We start from the raw sequence: 19,545 nt of genomic DNA on the forward strand, positions 1-19,545 counted from the left end.
CTTCTTCTCAGCCCTTTACCTTTTACCTCCCAGCTTCTCACTTCATCCCTTCAGACTCACCTTCCTACCTTCCCTCTCACCTGGTCTCACCTGTCACCTGCCAGCTTGTACTCCTTCACCTCCCCCCCCCCCCCCGCCGGATTCTTGCAACTACAGTCTCTTGTGTTCCCTTCAGCAACGACTCCACAACCCAATCTGCCCAGCTGGCGTCCGGAAGGAAAGTGGCTGGACACCATGCGCCACTCTAAACACTTCATCGGACTATATTTACAAGACAAGGGACAAAAAGATGGCCGTGGTGAGGTGGGGGAACTGAGAACTGTGATCACATTGAAACACTTGGCTGCAGTTTCACCATGCAGCAAAGTGCAGCATCAATTTCAGGGCTCGCAAGAGCACAGCTCAGAGTTGAAACAGTTGCCACTTAGCACTGGCTGTATTCAGTTTTACACCAAACGATCTCTTGGACAGCAGCTGCAAGGGGTGAGGTGGTTTACCGTACTTTGCAAACAAGTGTTCACCAAGAGCAGCTCTAGCTGGAAAGTCAGTAGCAGTGAAACAAGAGGAGACGCACTGACAGATGTTAAATAAAGTGTATTAAACAGAAAGGGTACAATTGTTGCAAATCTGAATTTGGAAACATTGGTACAGGAATGAAAGGAAAATGGAAGTCTATGTGGGAGGGCAGGGTTAGATTGATCTTGGAGTAGGTTAATGGTCAGTACAACATTGTGGGCTGAATGGCCTGTAATGTTCTATTTCTGTGTTCATTGCCGTGGATGGTGATACAATGGGGACACTTACAAGAGTTTTAGATGGGCAAGTGGAGGGTTATAGGCTGTGTGGGAGGGAAGGGTTAGATTGATCTGGAAGTAGTTTAAAAGGTCAGCGCAATACTGCGGGCCGAAGGGCCTGTGCTGTTCTGCGTTCCATAAGCTTTCCTTTCGTCCACTTCCGTTCACAGCGCACATTTTATGGGCAGGCTGTGGTTTATTCCAGCAGCGAGTAACAATTCAGGGAGCTGGGGAGTGTAGAAATGGTAAAACTGGCCCCAAAGCAGAGACATCTCTTTCTCCCTTATTAGGGAGAGAGAGCCTGTGGTATGTCAAATACCGGGTGGGTGAGCAAGTAGTCTTTGGAGTACAGCGGTGCAAGTCTCTGTCTTTGCTGTTGATTTTGCTGCACACTTGAGTGCTCAGTGACAGGCGCCAATGTTTTTCTTTGCCGCTGGGAGGAGGGGGTATCGTTGTTCGCTGCTGATTACACACGGGAGGGAGGGGAGCTGGGGGGGACTTTGGGGTTCTAACACTTAACTGTTGTTCATTATTTGGGGTACTCCTCTGTTTTCGTGGATGTTTGCGAAGTAAAAGCATTTCAGGATGTATATTATATATATGTCTCTGACATTGAATTGTACCTTTGAACCTTTGAAATTCTGGCAATTAAGAGTGCAGAGAAGCATTTGGGAGGAGGCAATGACACGTCGCTAAGGATTATATCAAAGCGGAGATACCGTTGATTAAAAGCAACAAAGACTGGGATGTTTTATAAAGGTAAGGTTGTTAAAACAGAGAAGCAGTGTTTCCAATCTTCAGGATGTTGGGTGGCTGAGGGAGTGAGATGGTTACGAACAAGGGTAGTCTTTTCAAGTAATTCTGATGTGTTCCAAGTGATTTCTTTTTTCCTTCTTGAAGTCCAGTTACCCTGAAAAAAGCAAAAGAAATACAGATTTCACAAAACCTTGCAAAGTTTAAGATATGCAATGCTCTCTCAGCTTTTTATTTTAACTAAAGGCCATTCGGCCTACAGACTCTGTACTGGCTCACAGAGCAATACCGATAGAGACCTTCCAATAGTCGAGGTTGACCATGAATGGTTGGTCCTAGATGTGCACACGATACGCGAGCCAGGACAGGACGATATGGAGAGCAAGCTGATGCCCGTGCAGCAGGCTCCCCCTCTCCAAGCAGCTGATGAACCCAAAGGAACGGCCGAGACCGACGCAGTTTACTACCAGCAGCGTCGCAGGAGTTGCCAGTCAAAGTTGAACTCAACATAGGACTGCCTGAGGAACTCCAGCTCTGGATTTTCCCCTCGGGGTTAACTCCTGAAGCCTTCCCCATGAGTGGGTAGAACCGAAAGGCACAGAAGGTTTGAGATCAGAGTTTTCCTTTTCCTAGTTGAGCTGCCAACTATGGCTGACAAGCCTCATCTGACCAAATTGACTAATTTTAAGGTGCCAGTAAACTGCCTTTGCCCCTTCTCCTGTCAGTAGAGACAGCACCACCAGCACTAAGCCTCATGTGAGGGTCAGGAGCTGGACTTGGCTGTCGCAGGTGCCCACCACCGGGAGCATTGAATGGGTAATGGGACCTTGTCCCCATTACCACCCCCAGCGATAACAACCTTAAGGAACCAGAGCAACACCATCAGACCTGATATCCCTTAACCCTTTCTCATGAACTGCCCCCATCCACCTTCTAGATAGATCCTGCACGTGCAGGGGTCTGGACCATACACAGGCAGAAGGGCCTCTAATTTAGCGCCGTGGTCAGCACAGACCTCATGGGCCGAAGGGCCATTTCCTATGCTGTTCTACGTGAAACCGCAGAACCCGGGGGGAAATCCACACTGTCACAGGGAGAACTTGCAAACAGCAAACAGACAGCGGCAGATAGAAAGACGTCCCTTGAGAACAGGGATGAGGAGGGGTTTCTTTAGCCAGAGGGTGGTGCATCTGTGGAATTCACGGCCACAGGTGGTCGTGGAGTCCAAGTCATTGGGAATATTTGAAGTGGAGGTTGATAGGTTCTTGGTTAGTAAGGGCATCGAAGGTTACAGGGAGAAGGCAGGAGACTGGGGTTGAGAGGGATAATAAATCAGCCATGATGGAATGGTGGATCAGACTGGATGGGCAGAATGGCCTGGTTCTGCTTCCAAGTCTTATGGTCTTAACGTTGCGATTGAGCCCAGATATGAGTCAGAGGCTCTACCAGCTACTCCACCAAGCTGCATCTCCCCTCCTTCACATCAGACCAGGGAAGGCCTGAGGATTCCCCTCCTTGCAAGACATCGCTTAGGCTTTTATGACGAACAGCAGTTTGATGGTGACTGTTAAAGTTTTGATTCCAGGTTTATCAGTGACTGAAGTTAAATCCAAGGATTTGAGCGCACAGTTCTTGAGCAAGTCTCTGAATACACGTAACTTGACCAGCACACCACCCGAACCATGATTCAGAGCCACGACCCGAAACGACGCCCGTCCCTCTTCCTCCACAGGTGCTGCTCGACCTGCTGAGTTTCCCCAGCAGTTTGGTTTTTTTGCTCCAGATTCCAGCATCTGCATTCTCTTCAGACCTTTCATTTGTTTTAATTGTGTTGTTTATTATACGATTTATAGAACATAGAGCACAGGAGCAGGCCAATCAGCCCGTAATGTTGTACCAAAGCAACTGTGGATCAAATCAAAACCATACAAACACTAATCCCTCCAATCTACACCATGTCCATATCCCTCCATCTTCCTGACATCCATGTTCCTATCTACACGTCTCTTAAAATCCTCCGATGTCGTTGCCTCCACTGCCATTCCAGGCACCCAGCACATCCCTCACAGCCCCTTTGAACTTACCCCTCTCACCTTCAATGCATCCCTCTGGTATTAAACACTTCAACCCTGGGAGAAGGATACTCTCTGTCCACTCTACCTGTGCCCCTCATAATCTTGTGAACTTCTATTAGATCCCCCCTCAGCCCACGACACTCCAGAGAAAACAGCCCAGGTTTATGCAGCCTCTGGTGATAGCACATGCCCTCTGAACCAGTCAGGATCCTGGTCAACCTCCTCCACACCTTCTCCAAAGCCTCAACATCCTTCCTATAATGGGGCGACTAGAACTGTACCCAGTACCCCAGATGTGGCCTAACCAGAGTTTTATGAAATTTCACTGCTGTTATTATGTTACTTATGTCTGCATAACTTTTTAAAGATGTCAGGTGATAGTTGAGGCCATAAGACATATGAGCTGAATTAAGCCATCTGGCCCATCGAGTCTGCTCCGCCATTCAGTCATGGCTGGTCCCCCTATTCAATCCCAGTTCCTGGCCATCTCCCCGTAACCTTTCAAGAACCTATCAATCTCTGCCTTAAGTACACCCAATGACCTGGCCTCCACAGCTGCTCGTAGCAACAAATTCCACAAATTCACCACCCTTTGGCTATAGAAATTTCTCCGCATCTCTGTTTTGAAAGGGTGCCCCTCTATCCTGAGGATGTGCCCTCTTGTCCTAGACTCTCCCACCATGGGAAACATCCTTTCCGCATTTACTCTGTCCAGGCCTTTCAACATTTGAAAGGTGTTTCAATGAGATCCTTCTTCATCCTTCTGAATTCCAGCGAATACAAACCCTGAGCCATTAAACATTCTCGTATGATAACACTTTCGTTCCTGGAATTATCCTTGTGAACCTCCTCTGGACCCTCTCCAATGCCAGCACATCTTTTCTAAGATGAGGAACCCAAAACTATTCACAAGGTGAGGCCTCACCAGTGGCTTGTAAAGCCTCAGCATCACATCCCTGCTCTTGTATTCTTGACCTCTTGAAATGAATGCTAACATTGCATTTGCCTTCCTCACCACCGACTCTACCTGCAAGTTAACATTCAGGGTGTTCTGCACAAGGACTCCCAAGTCCCTTTGTATCTCAGATTTTTGGATTTTCTCCCCGTTCAGAAAATAGTCTGCACATTTATTTCTATTACCAAAGTGCATGACCATGCATTTCCCAACATGGTATCTCTTTTGCCATTTTCTTGCCCATTCTCCTAATCTGTCTAAGTCCTTCTGCAGCCTTCCTGTTTCCTCAACATTACCTGCCCTTCCATCAATCTTCGTAGCATCTGCAAACTTGGCAACAAAGCCATCTATTCCATTATCTAAATTATTGATATACAGCATAAAAAGATGCAGTCCCAACACCGACCCCTACGCAACACCACTCGTCACTGGCAGCCAACCAGAAAAGGATCCTTTTATCCCCACTCGCTGCCTCCTACCAATCAGCCAATGCTCTAACCATGTTAGTAACTTTCCTGTAATACCATGGGCTCTTAACGTGGTAAGTCGCCTCATGTGTGGCACCTTGTCAAAGTTGAGAGCAGGTGAGGGGGAAGGTGGGTGGGAGGGAGGGGACAGGTAGAAGAGGTTAAGGCCTGAAAAGAAAAAACCTAATTGGAAACCATATTGGATCATGGGAAAAAGGGAAGGAAGAGGGGAACCTGGAGGAGATGATGGGCAGGTGAGAGAAGAGGAGTAACCACAGAGAGTGGTGAATCTGTGGAATTCTCTGCCACAGGAAACAGTTGAGGCCAGTTCATTGGCTATATTTAAGAGGGAGTTAGATATGGCCCTTGTGGCTAAAGGGATCAGGGGGTATGGAGGGAAGGCTGGTACAGGGTTCTGAGTTGGATGGTCAGCCATGATCATACTGACTGGCAGTGCAGGCTCGAAGGGCCAAATGGCCTACTCCTGCACCTATTTTCTATGTTTCTATGTTTCTAATAAGGAATGGAAACACAGAAAAGGAGGGAGGAGTCAGAAATATCCAGAAGTTAGAGAAACCGATGATTATGTCATCATGTTGAAGACTACCTAGTTGGAATATGAAGTGTTGTTCTTCCATCCTGAGTGTGGCCTCATCATGGCAGTAGAGGAGGTCATGGACTGACCTGTCAGAATGGGAACAGGACGTCCAATTGAAGTAGGTGGCCACCGCTAGAATGTGCCTTTTGCGGTGGACAGAACGAAGGGACACGACGAAGCAGACCCACAGTCTACATCAGATCTCACTGATGGAGAGGAGGCCACACCACGAGTACTGGATACAGTAAATGACCCTGACAGACTTGCAGGTGAAGCCTCTTTGTTCCAGCCCAGGACCCAAGGTCACCAGGCACACCAAGACAAGATAGGGTGCGAATGAAAGACTGTTGGGCACACACTCACTGTTGGACAGTTACTTTACTAAATCGAGGTATTATTGGCCATGTAGGTTTTATTAGTTACTGATTCGTGAAATATGTTTTGTGATTGGTACTGATATTTAATAAGGGAAACAGTCGCACACTTCATTAAATATACTTAATATCACATACTTTCATAAGTCGAGGGATAGAGTTTAAGAGTCGCGATGTAATGATGCAGCTCTATAAAACTCTGGTTAGGCCACACTTGGAGTACTGTGTCCAGTTCTGGTCGCCTCACTATAGGAAGGATGTGGAAGCATTGGAAAGGGTACAGAGGAGATTTACCAGGATGCTGCCTGGTTTGGAGAGCATGCATTATGATCAGAGATTAAGGGAGCTAGGGCTTTACTCTTTGGAGAGAAGGAGGATGAGAGGAGACATGATAGAGGTGTACAAGATAATAAGAGGAATAGATAGAGTGGATAGCCAGCTCCTCTTCCCCAGGGCACCACTGCTCAATACAAGAGGACATGGCTTTAAGGTAAGGGGTGGGAAGTTCAAGGGGGATATTTGAGGAAGGTCTTTTACTCAGAGAGTGGTTGGTGCGTGGAATGCACTGCCCGAGTCAGTGGTGGAAGCAGATACACTAGTGAAGTTTAAGAAACTACTAGACAGGTATATGGAGGAATCTAAGGTGGGGGCTAATATGGGAGGCAGGGTTTGAGGGTCGGCACAACATTGTGGGCCAAAGGGCCTGCACGGTGCTGTGCTATTCTATGTTCTATGTTCTATATACAGATAGATTTTTGCATAGCAGGGAAATTGTGTCAAAAAGGCAGGTAAGAGGAGCTGAGTCCATGGCCGTGGGAAATGAAATTAGGAAATAAGTGCTGGTTGTTTGAACCCAGTTTATCAGTGGAAATACAAGGCACGCCGCAGTCCTTACCTGTGTAGCAGACGAAGGGAAACTTGAAATCGCACGGCACGTCCTTCCACCGGCCGTTGAGCATGATGACGCAGACGGACATGGTGGAGAAGTCCATCGGGTAGAAGTGGTCCCAGTTGGAGAAGTTGAACTCGTCTCCGTTGGCCCACATCCAGCTGTACTCGGACTGGTGCCTGTTGAACAGGCCGATCCAGGCCGGAACGTCAGTCCGGAGAAGCTGTGCCACCAGCGCATTCTCCTCCAGCGACTGTATGCTGGCCAGGTCCGAGTATTCCGCCCGGCAGTGGTTCTGCGCTTCAATCCACATCTTCTCGCGCTTCACTAAGGCATACTCCTTGGTAAGGGCCATCGGGATAGGGTCTGGAGGATGGGAAGGACAACAAGACTATCTGATTCAGAGGCACAAAACACTGGAACCTAAAGCAACATATCATCTTATGGGGGAACTTAATGGGTCTGTGGGCGGAGGGGTGATGACAGGGAACAATTGTTGAGGTTTCTGATCTGTGGTCTTGGCCTGAAATATCAGCAATTCCTTCACCCCACCTATCCTTGCACAGATGTTGGGCTGGCAGGGTGCACGTGCTGGGAAGGAACAGAGCTAAAAGCCAGCAACGTAGTAAGCAGATACTGTTACCTCAGTGAGACCCAACAGATCTAGTAACTATCTCATGGGAAGTACAGCCAGCCAACTGTAAGGAAATCCCCTGCATATTTCAAGTAAGGTATAGACGTCCAAACATAAGTGATTCTGCAGATGCTGGATAACCTTAATAATAACTTTATTTATAGAGCACTTTTTGTACAGATGTATAGTTCAAAGTACTTTACATTGGATAAAAATGCAAATATTTAAATAAAATTTAAAAACCCAGAAATAAAAATGAACATGAAAATAAAGACAAAAAAGATGTTTGTTAAAAGCAAGCTTAATAAATAGGTTTTGAGCTGGTGTTTAGAAGGATCAATAAGTCTGCATCCCTTATAGTTTTAGATATTGAATTCCACAGTTTAGGAGCATAGTTCAAAAAAGCTGACCTGCCAATTATCTTTGAGGAAGAGGATTTGAACTTAAGGGACTGGTGGAAGGAGACCTGAGAGCTCAAGCAGAATTATAAAATGGAAGTGATTGGGTGATGTTCCCTGATCACAGACCATTAAGAGCTTAAAAAAACAAGTAAGAGAACTTCAAAACCAATTCTGACAGGAAGCCAATGTAGTGTAGCTAGTATGGGAGTTAGATGTTCTCTCATCCTGGTTTCAATTAAAAGTATAGCAGCAGCATTCTAAATGAGTTAAGCTTTATTAATAGTTTGCTTTGGAGGGCCAGTAGAAAGTGCACTGCAGTAATCTAGTCTACTCGATATAAAGGCATGAATTAGATTTTCAGCATCATTGCGTGCAGAAACAAACGTACCTTCGCAATATTTAAGTGTAGAACTGTTGCTCTGGTCAGTTTCTTTATGTGGGACCTAAAATTCAAGTCTGGATCAGGGATAACACCCAGGCTAGTTCTGATTTTACAAGGGGAGCCAAGCTCCCAAGTTTATCAACAGGTTTATCTCTTTTGGCTTTGGGACCAACCAGAAGTATTTCAGTTTTATCTTCATTTAGTTTTAGGAGATTATTGCTCATCCGTTTGTTTATTGCAGTCATAGCAGACGTCAGAGAAGATCGAGTGTTATCATCAACAGGCTCAACCGAGATATACCATTGTGTGTCACCTGAATAAACTGAAACAACAGATACAAAATGCTGGAAGAACTCAGTTGGTCAGGGACCATCTATGGGAGGGTATGAAGAGCATCTTTCCAAACCCTTCATCAGGACTGGAAAGGAAGGGGGAAGAAGAAGCCAGAATAGGAAGGTACGGGAGAGGGAGGAGTACAAGCTGGCAGGTGATAGGTGAGGGAGAAGGAGGAAGGATGGACAAAAGGTGGTGATAGGTGGAAGAGGTAAGGGGATGAAGAAGAAAGAATCCAGTAGGAGTGGTCCATGGAAGAAAGGGAAGAAGAGGAGCACAACAGGGTGGTGATGGGCAGGAAAGGAGAAGAGAAGGGATTGAGAGGGGAACTAGACTGGGGAATGATGAGAAATTACCGGAGGTTGGAGAAATCGATATTCATGCCATCAGTTTGGAGGCTACCTAGACGGAGTATGAGGTGTTTCTCTTCATTGTGACAATAGAGAAGGCCATGCACCGACATGTCAGAATAGGAATGGAAAGCCAAATTGAAATATTTCATTCCACCCCTTCACTTGGTCTCACCTATCACCTGCCAGCTTGTACTCTTTCCTCTCCTCCACCATCTTATTCTGACTCTGCACCCGTCCTTTCTAGTCCTGATGAAGGGTCTCGGCCTGAAAGGTCGACTATTTATTCCCCTCCATGGATGCTGCCTGACTTGCTGAGTTCCTCCAGCATTTTGTGCGCGTTGCTGAGATATACAAAGATTTGCATCAATAACTATCGACCTGCTCTCCCTACCAGCACCCCCTGTAAGTCTGTGTTGCTCCCTCTAATACATACTCCACGGTGAGTGAATTACTATGAGCTTGAGATATTCAAGGAGGACTGAGGTCAGGGTTGACTTGGATGTGATATGCAAGCCAAGGCAGCAAGCTGTTGTCCATGTTGTTCCCCTCTCCACACAGCTGGTGAATCCAAAGGAATGGCACAGACTGGCACCAGCAGCATCACAGGAGTTGCCAGTCAGCATTGACGGCAATGCTGGACTGCCTTCGGGACTCCAGCTCCGGATTTTCCCTCCTGGTTTTCTCCCAAAGCCTTCCACATGATTGGGTATAGCCATAAGGCAGCAGAGGTTTGAGATCAAAGTCACTTAGGTCACACTTGTTTCCCGTTCTGAACAATAACGGAACCTCGTGACCATGCCTGCATGCTTTTCTGCACCGAGTTGCTGTCACGTGATTGGCTGATTAGATATTTGCGTTAATGAGCAGGTGCACAGGTGTTCCTAATAAAGTGGACACCGACTGCATACGAGAATAAACTGTGCAATGTCGTTTCATTCTTTGCATTCATAGCCGCACACACCAGTAGCACTGCTGGCTGTCATGTGGCCCCCTACAGTGGTACATTACTACAATATACTGATCAACTGAACCTCCACAAGCCTTTAAGTATAAAGATAAGGATTCGCAGGTGGGGATTAAGCAGAGGCTCCTGGTAAAGTAACGGTGAGAGACATTTCGACGTTTTTTCTTTATTTTGAGATACAGCACAGAACAGGGCATTTTGGGCCACTGAGCCACACTGCCCTGAAACCCACTAACTTGACCCTGAGCCTAATCACAGGACAATTTACACTGACCAATTAAACTACTAACCGGTACATCTTTGGACTGTGGGATGAAACCGGAGCACCCGGAGGAAACCCACGTGCCCAGGGGAAGGAGGTACAAACCTTCTTATAGAGCACACCAGAACTGAATTCCAACGCTCCGAGTTGTGGTGGCGCCACGCCATCCGCGAAGTTACTGTATTACGCGCCCCCCCTCCCCCCCCATCCCCGAAGTGTTGTTGGGGCAGCCGCAGAATGAGACATACAGCGCAGAAACAGGCCCTGTGAACCAACCGGCCAAACGGAGAGCACATTTGCGCCTACCTGCAAAGGGACTCCTTGCTGAGAGAATGGAAATTTGGCTCTCTTCATCAACCGAAGACAGCAAATCGAAATCGACGGGCGCAAAGACCTGCTGCTTGGCCCCCTGAAGCAAATCTGATGAAGTAATAAGAGGTTTCACTGTCAATGGTGAGGATTTTGTGAGTGGTCAGGATATTCTTTGCTAAATCAAAGTTACCTCCTTGTACTTATTTCACCTGTATCACATTTCACCTACAATCAGCATATAGAAAGCAGACTGAAAATCTGGCTAAGTGGTGCCACAAAGACAACCTGTCACTCAAAGTTACCAAGAACAAGGAGATGATTATTGACTTCAGGAGGAGGAAATCAGAAGTCCATGAGCCTGTCCTCATTCAGGAATCAGAGGTGGAGAGGGTCAGTAACTTTAAATTCCTCAATGTTATCATTTCAGAGGATTTGTCCTGGGTCCGGCATGTAAGTGCTATTATTAAAAAAAAGCACAGCAGTGCCCAGGAACAGTTATTACAACTCAAACATCAGGCTCGTGAAGTAGAAGGGATAACTTCACTCAACTTCAGTTGCCACATCACTGAACTGTTCCCACTGAACTTCATCTCACACCCTTGATATTTATTGCTTATTTTTAAAATTATTATTTTTTCCCCTTTCTTTTAGTATTTGCACAGTTTGTTCTTTTATTTTTGCACATTGGTGGTTGTCCGCTCTGTTGGGTGTGGCCTTTCATTGATTCTATGGTGTTTCTTGTAATTACTGTGATTGCCTGCAAGAAAAAAATGAACTTTAGAGTTGTATAGTGTGGGCACGTGGCCAAGTGGTTAAGGCATTGGACTAGCGACCTGAAGGTCGTGAGTTCGAGCCCCAGCCGAGGCAACGTGTTGTGTCCTTGAGCAAGGCACTTAATCACACATTGATCTGCGACGACACTGGTGCCAAGCTGTATGGGTCCTAATGCCCTTCCCTTGGACAACATTGGTGTCGTGGAGAGGGGAGACTTGCAGCATGGGCAACTGCTGGTCTTCCATACAACCTTGCCCTGGAGAGTGAAGACTTTCCAGCTGCAGATCCATGGTCTCGCAAGACTAACGGATGCCTTTAGAGTTGTATATGGTGACATATCCTGTATGTGCTTTGATAATAAATTTACTTTGAACCTCTTCAGAATCAGAATGAGAATCAAGTTTAGTATCACGGATGTATGTCGTGAAATTTGGTGTTTTCTGGCAGCAGGACCATGTAATACATAAAATTCTTATAAATGACAGCAAGAAATATATACATATACATGATTAACTAAATAGAGAGCTACAATTCATGCATGGGTTCATTGTCTGTTCAGAAACCTTATGGAGGAGGAGAAGCTGTTCCTAAAACATTGAGTGTGGGTCCTGAGACTCCTGTACCTCCTCCTTGATGGTAACAATGAGAGGAGGGCTTGTCCTGGATGGCGAGGGCCCTTAATGACAAACATCACCTTTTGTCCATGGCCTATTCTGCTGCCACGATGCCACACTCAGGTTGGAGGAGCAACACCTCGTATTTGGTTGGGGTGTTGGAGATCTAATATAAGTTTATAAATTGCTGACAGGCATAGACAGAGCAGACAGTCGGTATCTTTCCTCCCAGGGTCGAAATGTCCAATACCATAGGACATGGATTTGCAATAAGAATGGGAGAGCTCAAAGGAGATACGTGGAACAAGTTTATTTTTTTACACAGAGAGTGGCGATGAGAGACCTTCTCAGTGTGATGCTACTGATGGGGATTAGGAAGAGGCTTTCAGTAAAGAATGCTGTGTGCCCTTCACACTGTGGAGGTCCTCTAACCTACTGTTGGTCAGAATTAAGCAGAGCCTCCTGGTAAAGTGATGATGGGAGACATTCCCATGATGAAGGTATCCCAATCTACTGATGGTGGGGATTAAGCAGAACCCTAAAGCAATGGAGGGAGCCCTTCCTATGTGTAACGGCCCTCCGCAGCCACATGGAGAGTTACACAGTTAAATAGCACAGAAGAAGGCCCTTTGATCCAACCAGCCCATGCCGACCAAAAACTCCACCCAAGGCCAGAAGACACTGAAGCAGAATTAGGCCATTTGGCCCATCAAGTCTGCTGCGGCATTTGTTCATGGATGATCTATCTTCCCACTCAACTGCATCTGCCATAAGATCATTCCATCAAGTAACTGAAAACCTTTGCTTAATCCCCACAACCATTGAATACGAGACCCTCATCGTGCGAAGGTCTCTCGCCATCATGTTCCTGGGAATCTCTGCTTAATCCCCATTATCAGTAGGTTGGAGGACCTTCATAGTGAGAAAGGCTCCCAACATCTTTACTGAGAGCCTCTGCATAATCTCCTGCTCTCTCCCCATTATCTTTGGCGCTCTTACTAACTCAACCTTTGCTTTAAATGTACCCAGTGACTTGGCTTCCACAGCCATTTGTGGCAATGATTTCCACAGATTTACCATCCTCTGGCTAAAGAAATTCCTTCTCAGCTCTTTTCTAAAGGGACATCTTTCTATTCTGCCACTATGCCCTCTGGTCCTAAACTAATCCCATTTGCCTGTGTTGGTCTCTATCTTACGGAACCTTACCAATCAATGTTTCCATCTAAGTGTTTTTTTAAATATTGTTAATGTCCCTGCCTTAATCATTTCCTCTGGCAGTTCATTCCATATTCTGATCACCCTCCAGGTGAGAAGGTTACCCCTCAAGTTCCTATTAAACCTCTGCCCTCTCACCTTAAACCTGAAGTTCTTGATCCCCCAATGCCAAGGAAAAGACTGTACCGATTCACCCTATCTTCTGCTCTTGGCGAAGATAATAATCACCCACGGGTGATGGTTCAAGACCATTTCTACCCCAGACAGGGGTAAGATGGAGAAATGTTGACCCTCTGCCTCCTTATTGCAACCCTCTAGCACCTTCCCCCCTCAATCCCTGCACGTTACCTGTGTAGCAAACGAAGGGTAATAAATATCGGCAGGGGGCGTCAATCCACTGGCCGCCTTCGACATAAACACAGACCGGAGAGAGGAGGCTGTAGCGGTGGGGCTGGCCTGGCTTCCAGTGGACGTAGGTGACCGGGCTGCCGTCAGCCCACTCCCAGCTGTCGGCCATCTGCCGCTCATTGTACAGACCGCACCAGCCTTGCCTGAGCTCGCCGAACAGGGCACGGGTGGCGTTGCTCTCCTGCTCGCTCCGAATGCTCAGCAGATCGGTATAGTGCAGGCGGCAATAGTCCCGGGCGTCGGGCCAGGTCCTCTCCCCATTGACCTTGTGATACAGCCTCTTGGGTGCACTGTCTTGGAAATGCAAATATAGAACCTTTGGTTGTCAGCCCATGTCCTGGACGCACCATCGTCTGGAACGTTAGACTGGATGCGTGGGGGCATAGGAAGCTCCAGTATGTGGCGGACTCTGCCCAATTCATCCCTCCCCACCATCGATAGTATTGTCAGGAACCGCAGTCTCAAGAAGATAACCTCTATCATTAATGATGCCATCTTCTCACAGCTCTCATTCGGCAGGAGATACAGAAGCCCAAAGTCCCGCACCACCCGTTTCAAGAACAGCTACCTCCCTTCAACCGTTTGTTTCTTGAACAAGCCAGCACAACCCCAGTCACTACCCTGGTATAGCAACACCATGACCACTTTCAGAGCCACACAGACTAAATGCCAGAGGAGCTCAGCATGCCAGGCAGCATCTATGGAAATGAATAAATTGTCAATGTTTCGGGCCAAGACCCTTCATCAGGACCACTTTGATCACTTTGCACTACAATTGACTTTGCTTTTGCCCTGATTGTGCTCTTTCTTGTCAAAATTTTGTATGGTTTACATTTAGTATAATTTTTTTTATTCTTGTTAATGTTGTTTATCTGATGCTGCATGTCTGAGACACTCCTGCAAGTATGTTTTTTTTATTATTGCTCCTGTATACACGTGTACTTGTGCATCTGACAATAAACTTGGCTTTGACATTGACTTTGATCTCATACCATCCAGTGGGTGCAAGGGTCAAGGTCATTCAACAAGCATGATGGCGGGGGCTGAGCATGGGCTCCCAGTAAAGAGTGCTGAGAGTCCTTCTCACGGTGAAGGGCTCCCAACCTACTGACAGTGGCAATTGAGGAGAGGTTCCCAGTAAAATTACTGTGAGAAACCTTCCACTCTCCAGTGTTGTTGGAGACAGCCACCTGAAAAATAATAATTCCCTGTTCCGAAGGAACTGGAAGTGAAAACAGAGAATAATAATTCCCCTTTCCAGGGGGGAAAAGATTAATGCAAGGGGGAAGAATTTTAAGGTGATTGCAGGGAAGTATAGAGGGAATGTCATACATAGAGAGTGGAACATCCTGCCAGGGGTGTGTTAGAGGCAGATGCATTAGGGGAATTTGAGAAAATCTTAGATGAGCACATGAATGATAGGAAAATGGAGTGTATTGTGGGAGGGGAGAGTTTAGAATAGGATAAACCATCGGCACAAGATTGTGAGCCAAAGGGCCCTTACTGTGCTGTAATGTTCTACAGTCTATGGAGAGAATTCAAGTAGAACAATGGCGTAAAGTGGGGAATGATCCTCAGATTGTACCGGGACTGTGGGGAATGATCCTGGGATTATACCGGGACCGTGGGGAATGATCCTGGGATTGTACCGGGAGCGTGGGGAATGATCCTGGGATTGTACCGGGACCGTGGGGAATGATCCTGGGATTATACCAGGACAGTGTGGCCACTCCTCACAGAGCAATACAGCATGGGTACAGGCCCTCATGCCGACCACGGTGCCCACCCTGCCAGTCCCAATGTCCCACATTCGGTCTACATCTCTCTAAGCCCCGTCCCCCTGTGTACAATCATAGTGCCGCTTAAACGATACTATTGTACCTGCCCCAACACTTCTCTGGCAGCTCTTTCCATATGCTCACCACACGCTGTCTGAAAAAAGTTTCCCCTCTGCTCCCTCTTAAGCCTCTCCTCTCTCGTCTTAAACCTAAACCCCTTAGCATTGGATGACTCTACCCTGAGGAAAAACTATTACTGTCCTCCATATTTTTAAGGTTCCTTAAGGTTGTCATAGCTGGGGTTGTTAGTGGGGACAAGATCCTACTACCTATTAAATGCTCCCAATGGCGTGTGTATCAAATACCCTCTGGCAACCAAGTCCACCTCCTACCTTTCACTGGTGGCTTAGCCACTAAGCCCGGCAGAACCATTTCTGCTGATGGGAAAAGGGGTAAAGGTAGGCTACTGGCACCTTAAAACCAGTCACTTCAGTCATGTTAGCCGTGGTTGGCAGCTCATCTAGGAGAGGGAAAACTCTGCTCTCGAACCTGCACTGCCTTGCAGCTGTACTCCCATGGGGAAGGCTTGTGAACCCCTGGAGAAAAATCTGGAGCTGAACTCCCGAAGGCAGCCCGACATTCCGTTCAATGCTGACTGGTCACTTTGTTTTTGTCCAGGTGACAGACTGGAAACAGTAAATTGCTGGAGTATTTAACTTGCTCCTACCTACATTAAGGTCGCTGAGAAGATCCGAATAATCCTTTGATCCGTAAAGTATTTCACTTCTTGCTGCTGGTCCTCCATTCCCAGCCGGGAATCCTGGGGGCTTGGAACTGGACTTCAGATCTGTTGAGTGACAAAGGATAGCGGAGCCTTAGTCAGCGTTTCCTTGTTTACATAACAGAAGCACAAGTAACATCCAAAGGCAGAGCAATTCATGGGAACTTGGCTTTGAATCACGATAAATACAATCCACTAGTCTCACCTAATCCATGCCAGTGCTTACTTCCCACACAAGGCACCACAAGTCTCATCCCATCTCAGTTTACCAGCATCGTTTTCTACCACGTTAGACCATAAGATGTAGGAGTAGAGTTTGGCCATTCAGCCCATTAAGTTTGCTCAGTCATTTAACCATGGCTGATTTACTTTCCCTCCCAAACCCATTCTCCTGCCTTCTCCCATAACATTTAACACCCTTATAATTAAGAACCTATCAACGTCCACTTTAAATAAACCTAATAACTTGGCCTCTACAGCCATCTGTGGCCACAGAGGCATCACCTTCAGGCTAAAGAAATTCCCCTTCATCTCTGTTTATTCCTTTATTAATTATAAAGTGCAGAATGGACCCTTCCTGCCCTCCAAGCCAGGCTGCGCAGCAGACCCCGGCTTAATCCTAGCCCAATGACAGGGCAATTCACCATGACCTACCAGCCGGGAGGAAGCTGGAGCACCCGGAGGAATCCCGTGTTTGGTCACCAGGAGAAGGTACAAACTCCTTACAGGCAGTGGCGGAAGCTGAACTCGTGTCACCTGTACTGTGAAACGTTAGGCCAACCACTACGCTGCCATGCCACCCATTCGAAAGGGACATCCTTCTCTTCTGAGGCTTTGCCCTTTGGTCCTAGACTCTCTCGCTGTAGGAAACATCATTCTGCATGTCCACTCTGTCTCCAACTCTCCGTCTCCCTATCGATGCTTCATTAGTCCTGATGAAGGGTCTCAGCCCAAAACATTGACTGTTCATTCCTCTCCCTGGATGCTGCCTGACTTGCTGAGTTCCTCCAGCATTTTGTGTGTGTTGCTTCAATCGCCCACTGCTGAAGCTGGCATTGTTATCCTGAACACCCTCCCCAGAGTATTAAAGCTCTGGGGATTCCAAGGAGGACGATGGGAGAGAGTAACTCCAAACAAGAATCCTATGGGAGTAGAGTCACAGAGCCACAGGGTCATCTGTGTTCAGTTTCATTTGCCCTGCTATGGGAAAGATGGTATTAAACTTGAAAGCTTTCAGTAAAGATTTACGAGGATGTTGGTAGGAATTCTAACTGTACTCCGATGTCTAACGTGGTAGGAATCCAGAACAAGGGTCACAGTTTGAGGATAAAGGGGAAGCCTTTTAGGACCGAGATGAGGAAAAACTTCTTCACATAGAGAATGGTGAATCTGTGGAATTCTCTGCCACAGGAAACAGTTGAGGCCAGTTCATTGGCTATATTTAAGAGGGAGTTAGATATGGCCCTTGTGGCTAAAGGGATTGGGAGTATGGAGAGAAGGCAGGTATAGGGTTCTGAGTTGGATGATCAGCCATGATCATGCTGAATGGCAGTGCAGGCTCGAAGGGCCGAATGGCCTACTCCTGCTCCTATTTTCTATGTTTCTATGTTTCTAATTGAGGGACTGAATTATAGGGCGAGGTTGGACAGGCTGGGAATTTTTCTTTAGAGAGTAGAACACTGAGAGGTGATCTTATGGAGGTATACAAGTATATTGGAGTATTGTGTCATCTTATTGTAGTTATTATGTGGAAGTTTTAGGGAGGGTGCAGAGGACATTTACCAGGATGCTGCCTCAATTACAGAGCATGTCTTATGAGGAAAGGTTGAGAGAGCTAGGGCTTTTCTCTTTAGAGCGAAGGAGGATGAGAGGTGTCTTGATAGAGGTATATAAGATTGTCAGAGGCATAGGTAGAGTGGACAGCCACTGCCTTTCTCCCAAGGCAGCAATAGCTAACACCAGGGGACATATCCTTTTAAGGTGAGTGGAGGAGGTTGAGGGGAGATGTCAGAGGTAGATTTTTTTTACACAGAGAGTGATGGGTGCGGGTGGTGCTGGAGGTGGCTGATACTTTAGAGATACCCAAGGCACACGGATGAAACAAAAATGGGGTGGGTGGGGTTGTGGGCTGTGTAGCAGGGAAGAGTGAGATTGTTTGTTGAGTAGTTAAAAGCTCAGCACAATCTTGTGGGCCAAAGGACGTGTATTGTGCTATAATGTTCTATGTTTAAACAAACGAGGGGCATAGAGAGGGAAAACGTGCACAGACTTCTAGCCAGGGTTGGAGAAACAAGAAACACGGGTCATAGGTTTAAGGTGAGAGGGAAGAGGTTGAGCAGAAACCAGAGGGGCAACGTTCTTGTCTACATTTGGAACAAGCTACTGGAGGAGATGGTTGAGGCAGGTTCATTAACAGCATTTAAAACATACCTGGACAGGTATATGGATAAGAAAGGCTCCGTGGGATATGTGGCAGACGATGGTCAAGGGAACTCGGTGTGCGTGGACCAGATGGCTGGAATCCCTGTGAGTCTACAGTTCTGATACCTTAAATCATGGGTTCCCAACCTGGGTCCATGGACCCGTCGGTAGGGGTCCATGTGATAAAATAGGTTGGGAAGCCCTGTCTTAAATACACTCCCTCTAGAGTATGAGACATTTTCCAACTTTCGGTAAGATGGCGGCAAGAGCAGCAGCCTCTCGGGGGCCAACCAAATGTGCTTTTTCCTTTGTAAGATTTGTGTTTTACGATCCAAAGACAATTCTACTCCAAGAACATCTGGTCCTGCAGGGCTATTCCACCAGTGAGCTGCTCGTTGGTCGGAGGAACTGTACTGGTGTTGGCTGCGGAGCAGGCTGAGACGTCGAAGAGACCAGCTCTAGTGTTGGAGGGAGATCTGGCCAAGGTATTGAAGGGCCGGCCAAGTCTGGGATGGCGGAGAAGGGGCCGGTTGGGATATCGAAGGAGCCGGTCGGGATATTGGGATATCGGAAGAGCTGACCTGTCTGCAGACCGTGTTGCTACCTGCTACTCAGAAGCACCGGAGATGGTGCAGTATAACTGGGAGACTGTCTCAGACATTTCACTTGCAGGCACAAGACTCTGCAGGACAGTGATAATGTAAGTTGCCGCAGGCTTATAACCCTTGCCCGGTGGAGGGACAGACGAAATGGGAGCTGTGTTGCCCCGATTGTAGCAAGGACTAGGCCTCAAACCTCGGGCTTGCCTGCTGCTGACGACCAGGTGAGAGACGCAGAAGCATTTACAGCGTGGCACCCAAGTTCGGCTTGGCCTGGCTTCTCCCATCGGTGCTGCCCTCCCGCACTGGAGCGGTGGAATGACAGGATGGATTACGTGGTCTGTACACTGCCGGGGTACCTTCGATTGCAAGACATTGTCGCTCAGGGTCTTGGACTGTATATATATAT

At 47.2% G+C, this 19,545-nt stretch overlaps 1 protein-coding gene across 7 annotated transcripts in view; it reads right to left on the bottom strand.

Annotated features, from left to right (window-relative positions):
* Positions 1–205: 205 nt before the first annotated feature.
* Positions 206–19,545, bottom strand: part of LOC140198188 (macrophage mannose receptor 1-like) — a 71,020-nt gene continuing 51,680 nt past the window's right edge. For 6 of the 7 annotated variants that reach the window (XM_072259195.1, XM_072259197.1, XM_072259193.1 and 3 more), the window contains 4 exons: positions 16,063–16,182; positions 10,541–10,654; positions 6,912–7,271; positions 206–1,704 (listed from right to left, as the gene is read on the bottom strand). In XM_072259195.1, the coding sequence (XP_072115296.1) occupies positions 1,700–1,704; positions 6,912–7,271; positions 10,541–10,654; positions 16,063–16,182 (599 nt within the window). In that variant the 3' untranslated portion in view covers positions 206–1,699. Of the gene's footprint in view, positions 1,705–6,911; positions 7,272–10,540; positions 10,655–16,062; positions 16,183–19,545 lie in introns of those variants that run through there. The other variant, XM_072259199.1, reaches the window with a different exon arrangement.

Source organism: Mobula birostris, chromosome 5, assembly GCF_030028105.1.
Source record: "Mobula birostris isolate sMobBir1 chromosome 5, sMobBir1.hap1, whole genome shotgun sequence".
In the NCBI taxonomy this organism is placed as follows: Eukaryota; Metazoa; Chordata; class Chondrichthyes; order Myliobatiformes; family Myliobatidae; genus Mobula; species Mobula birostris.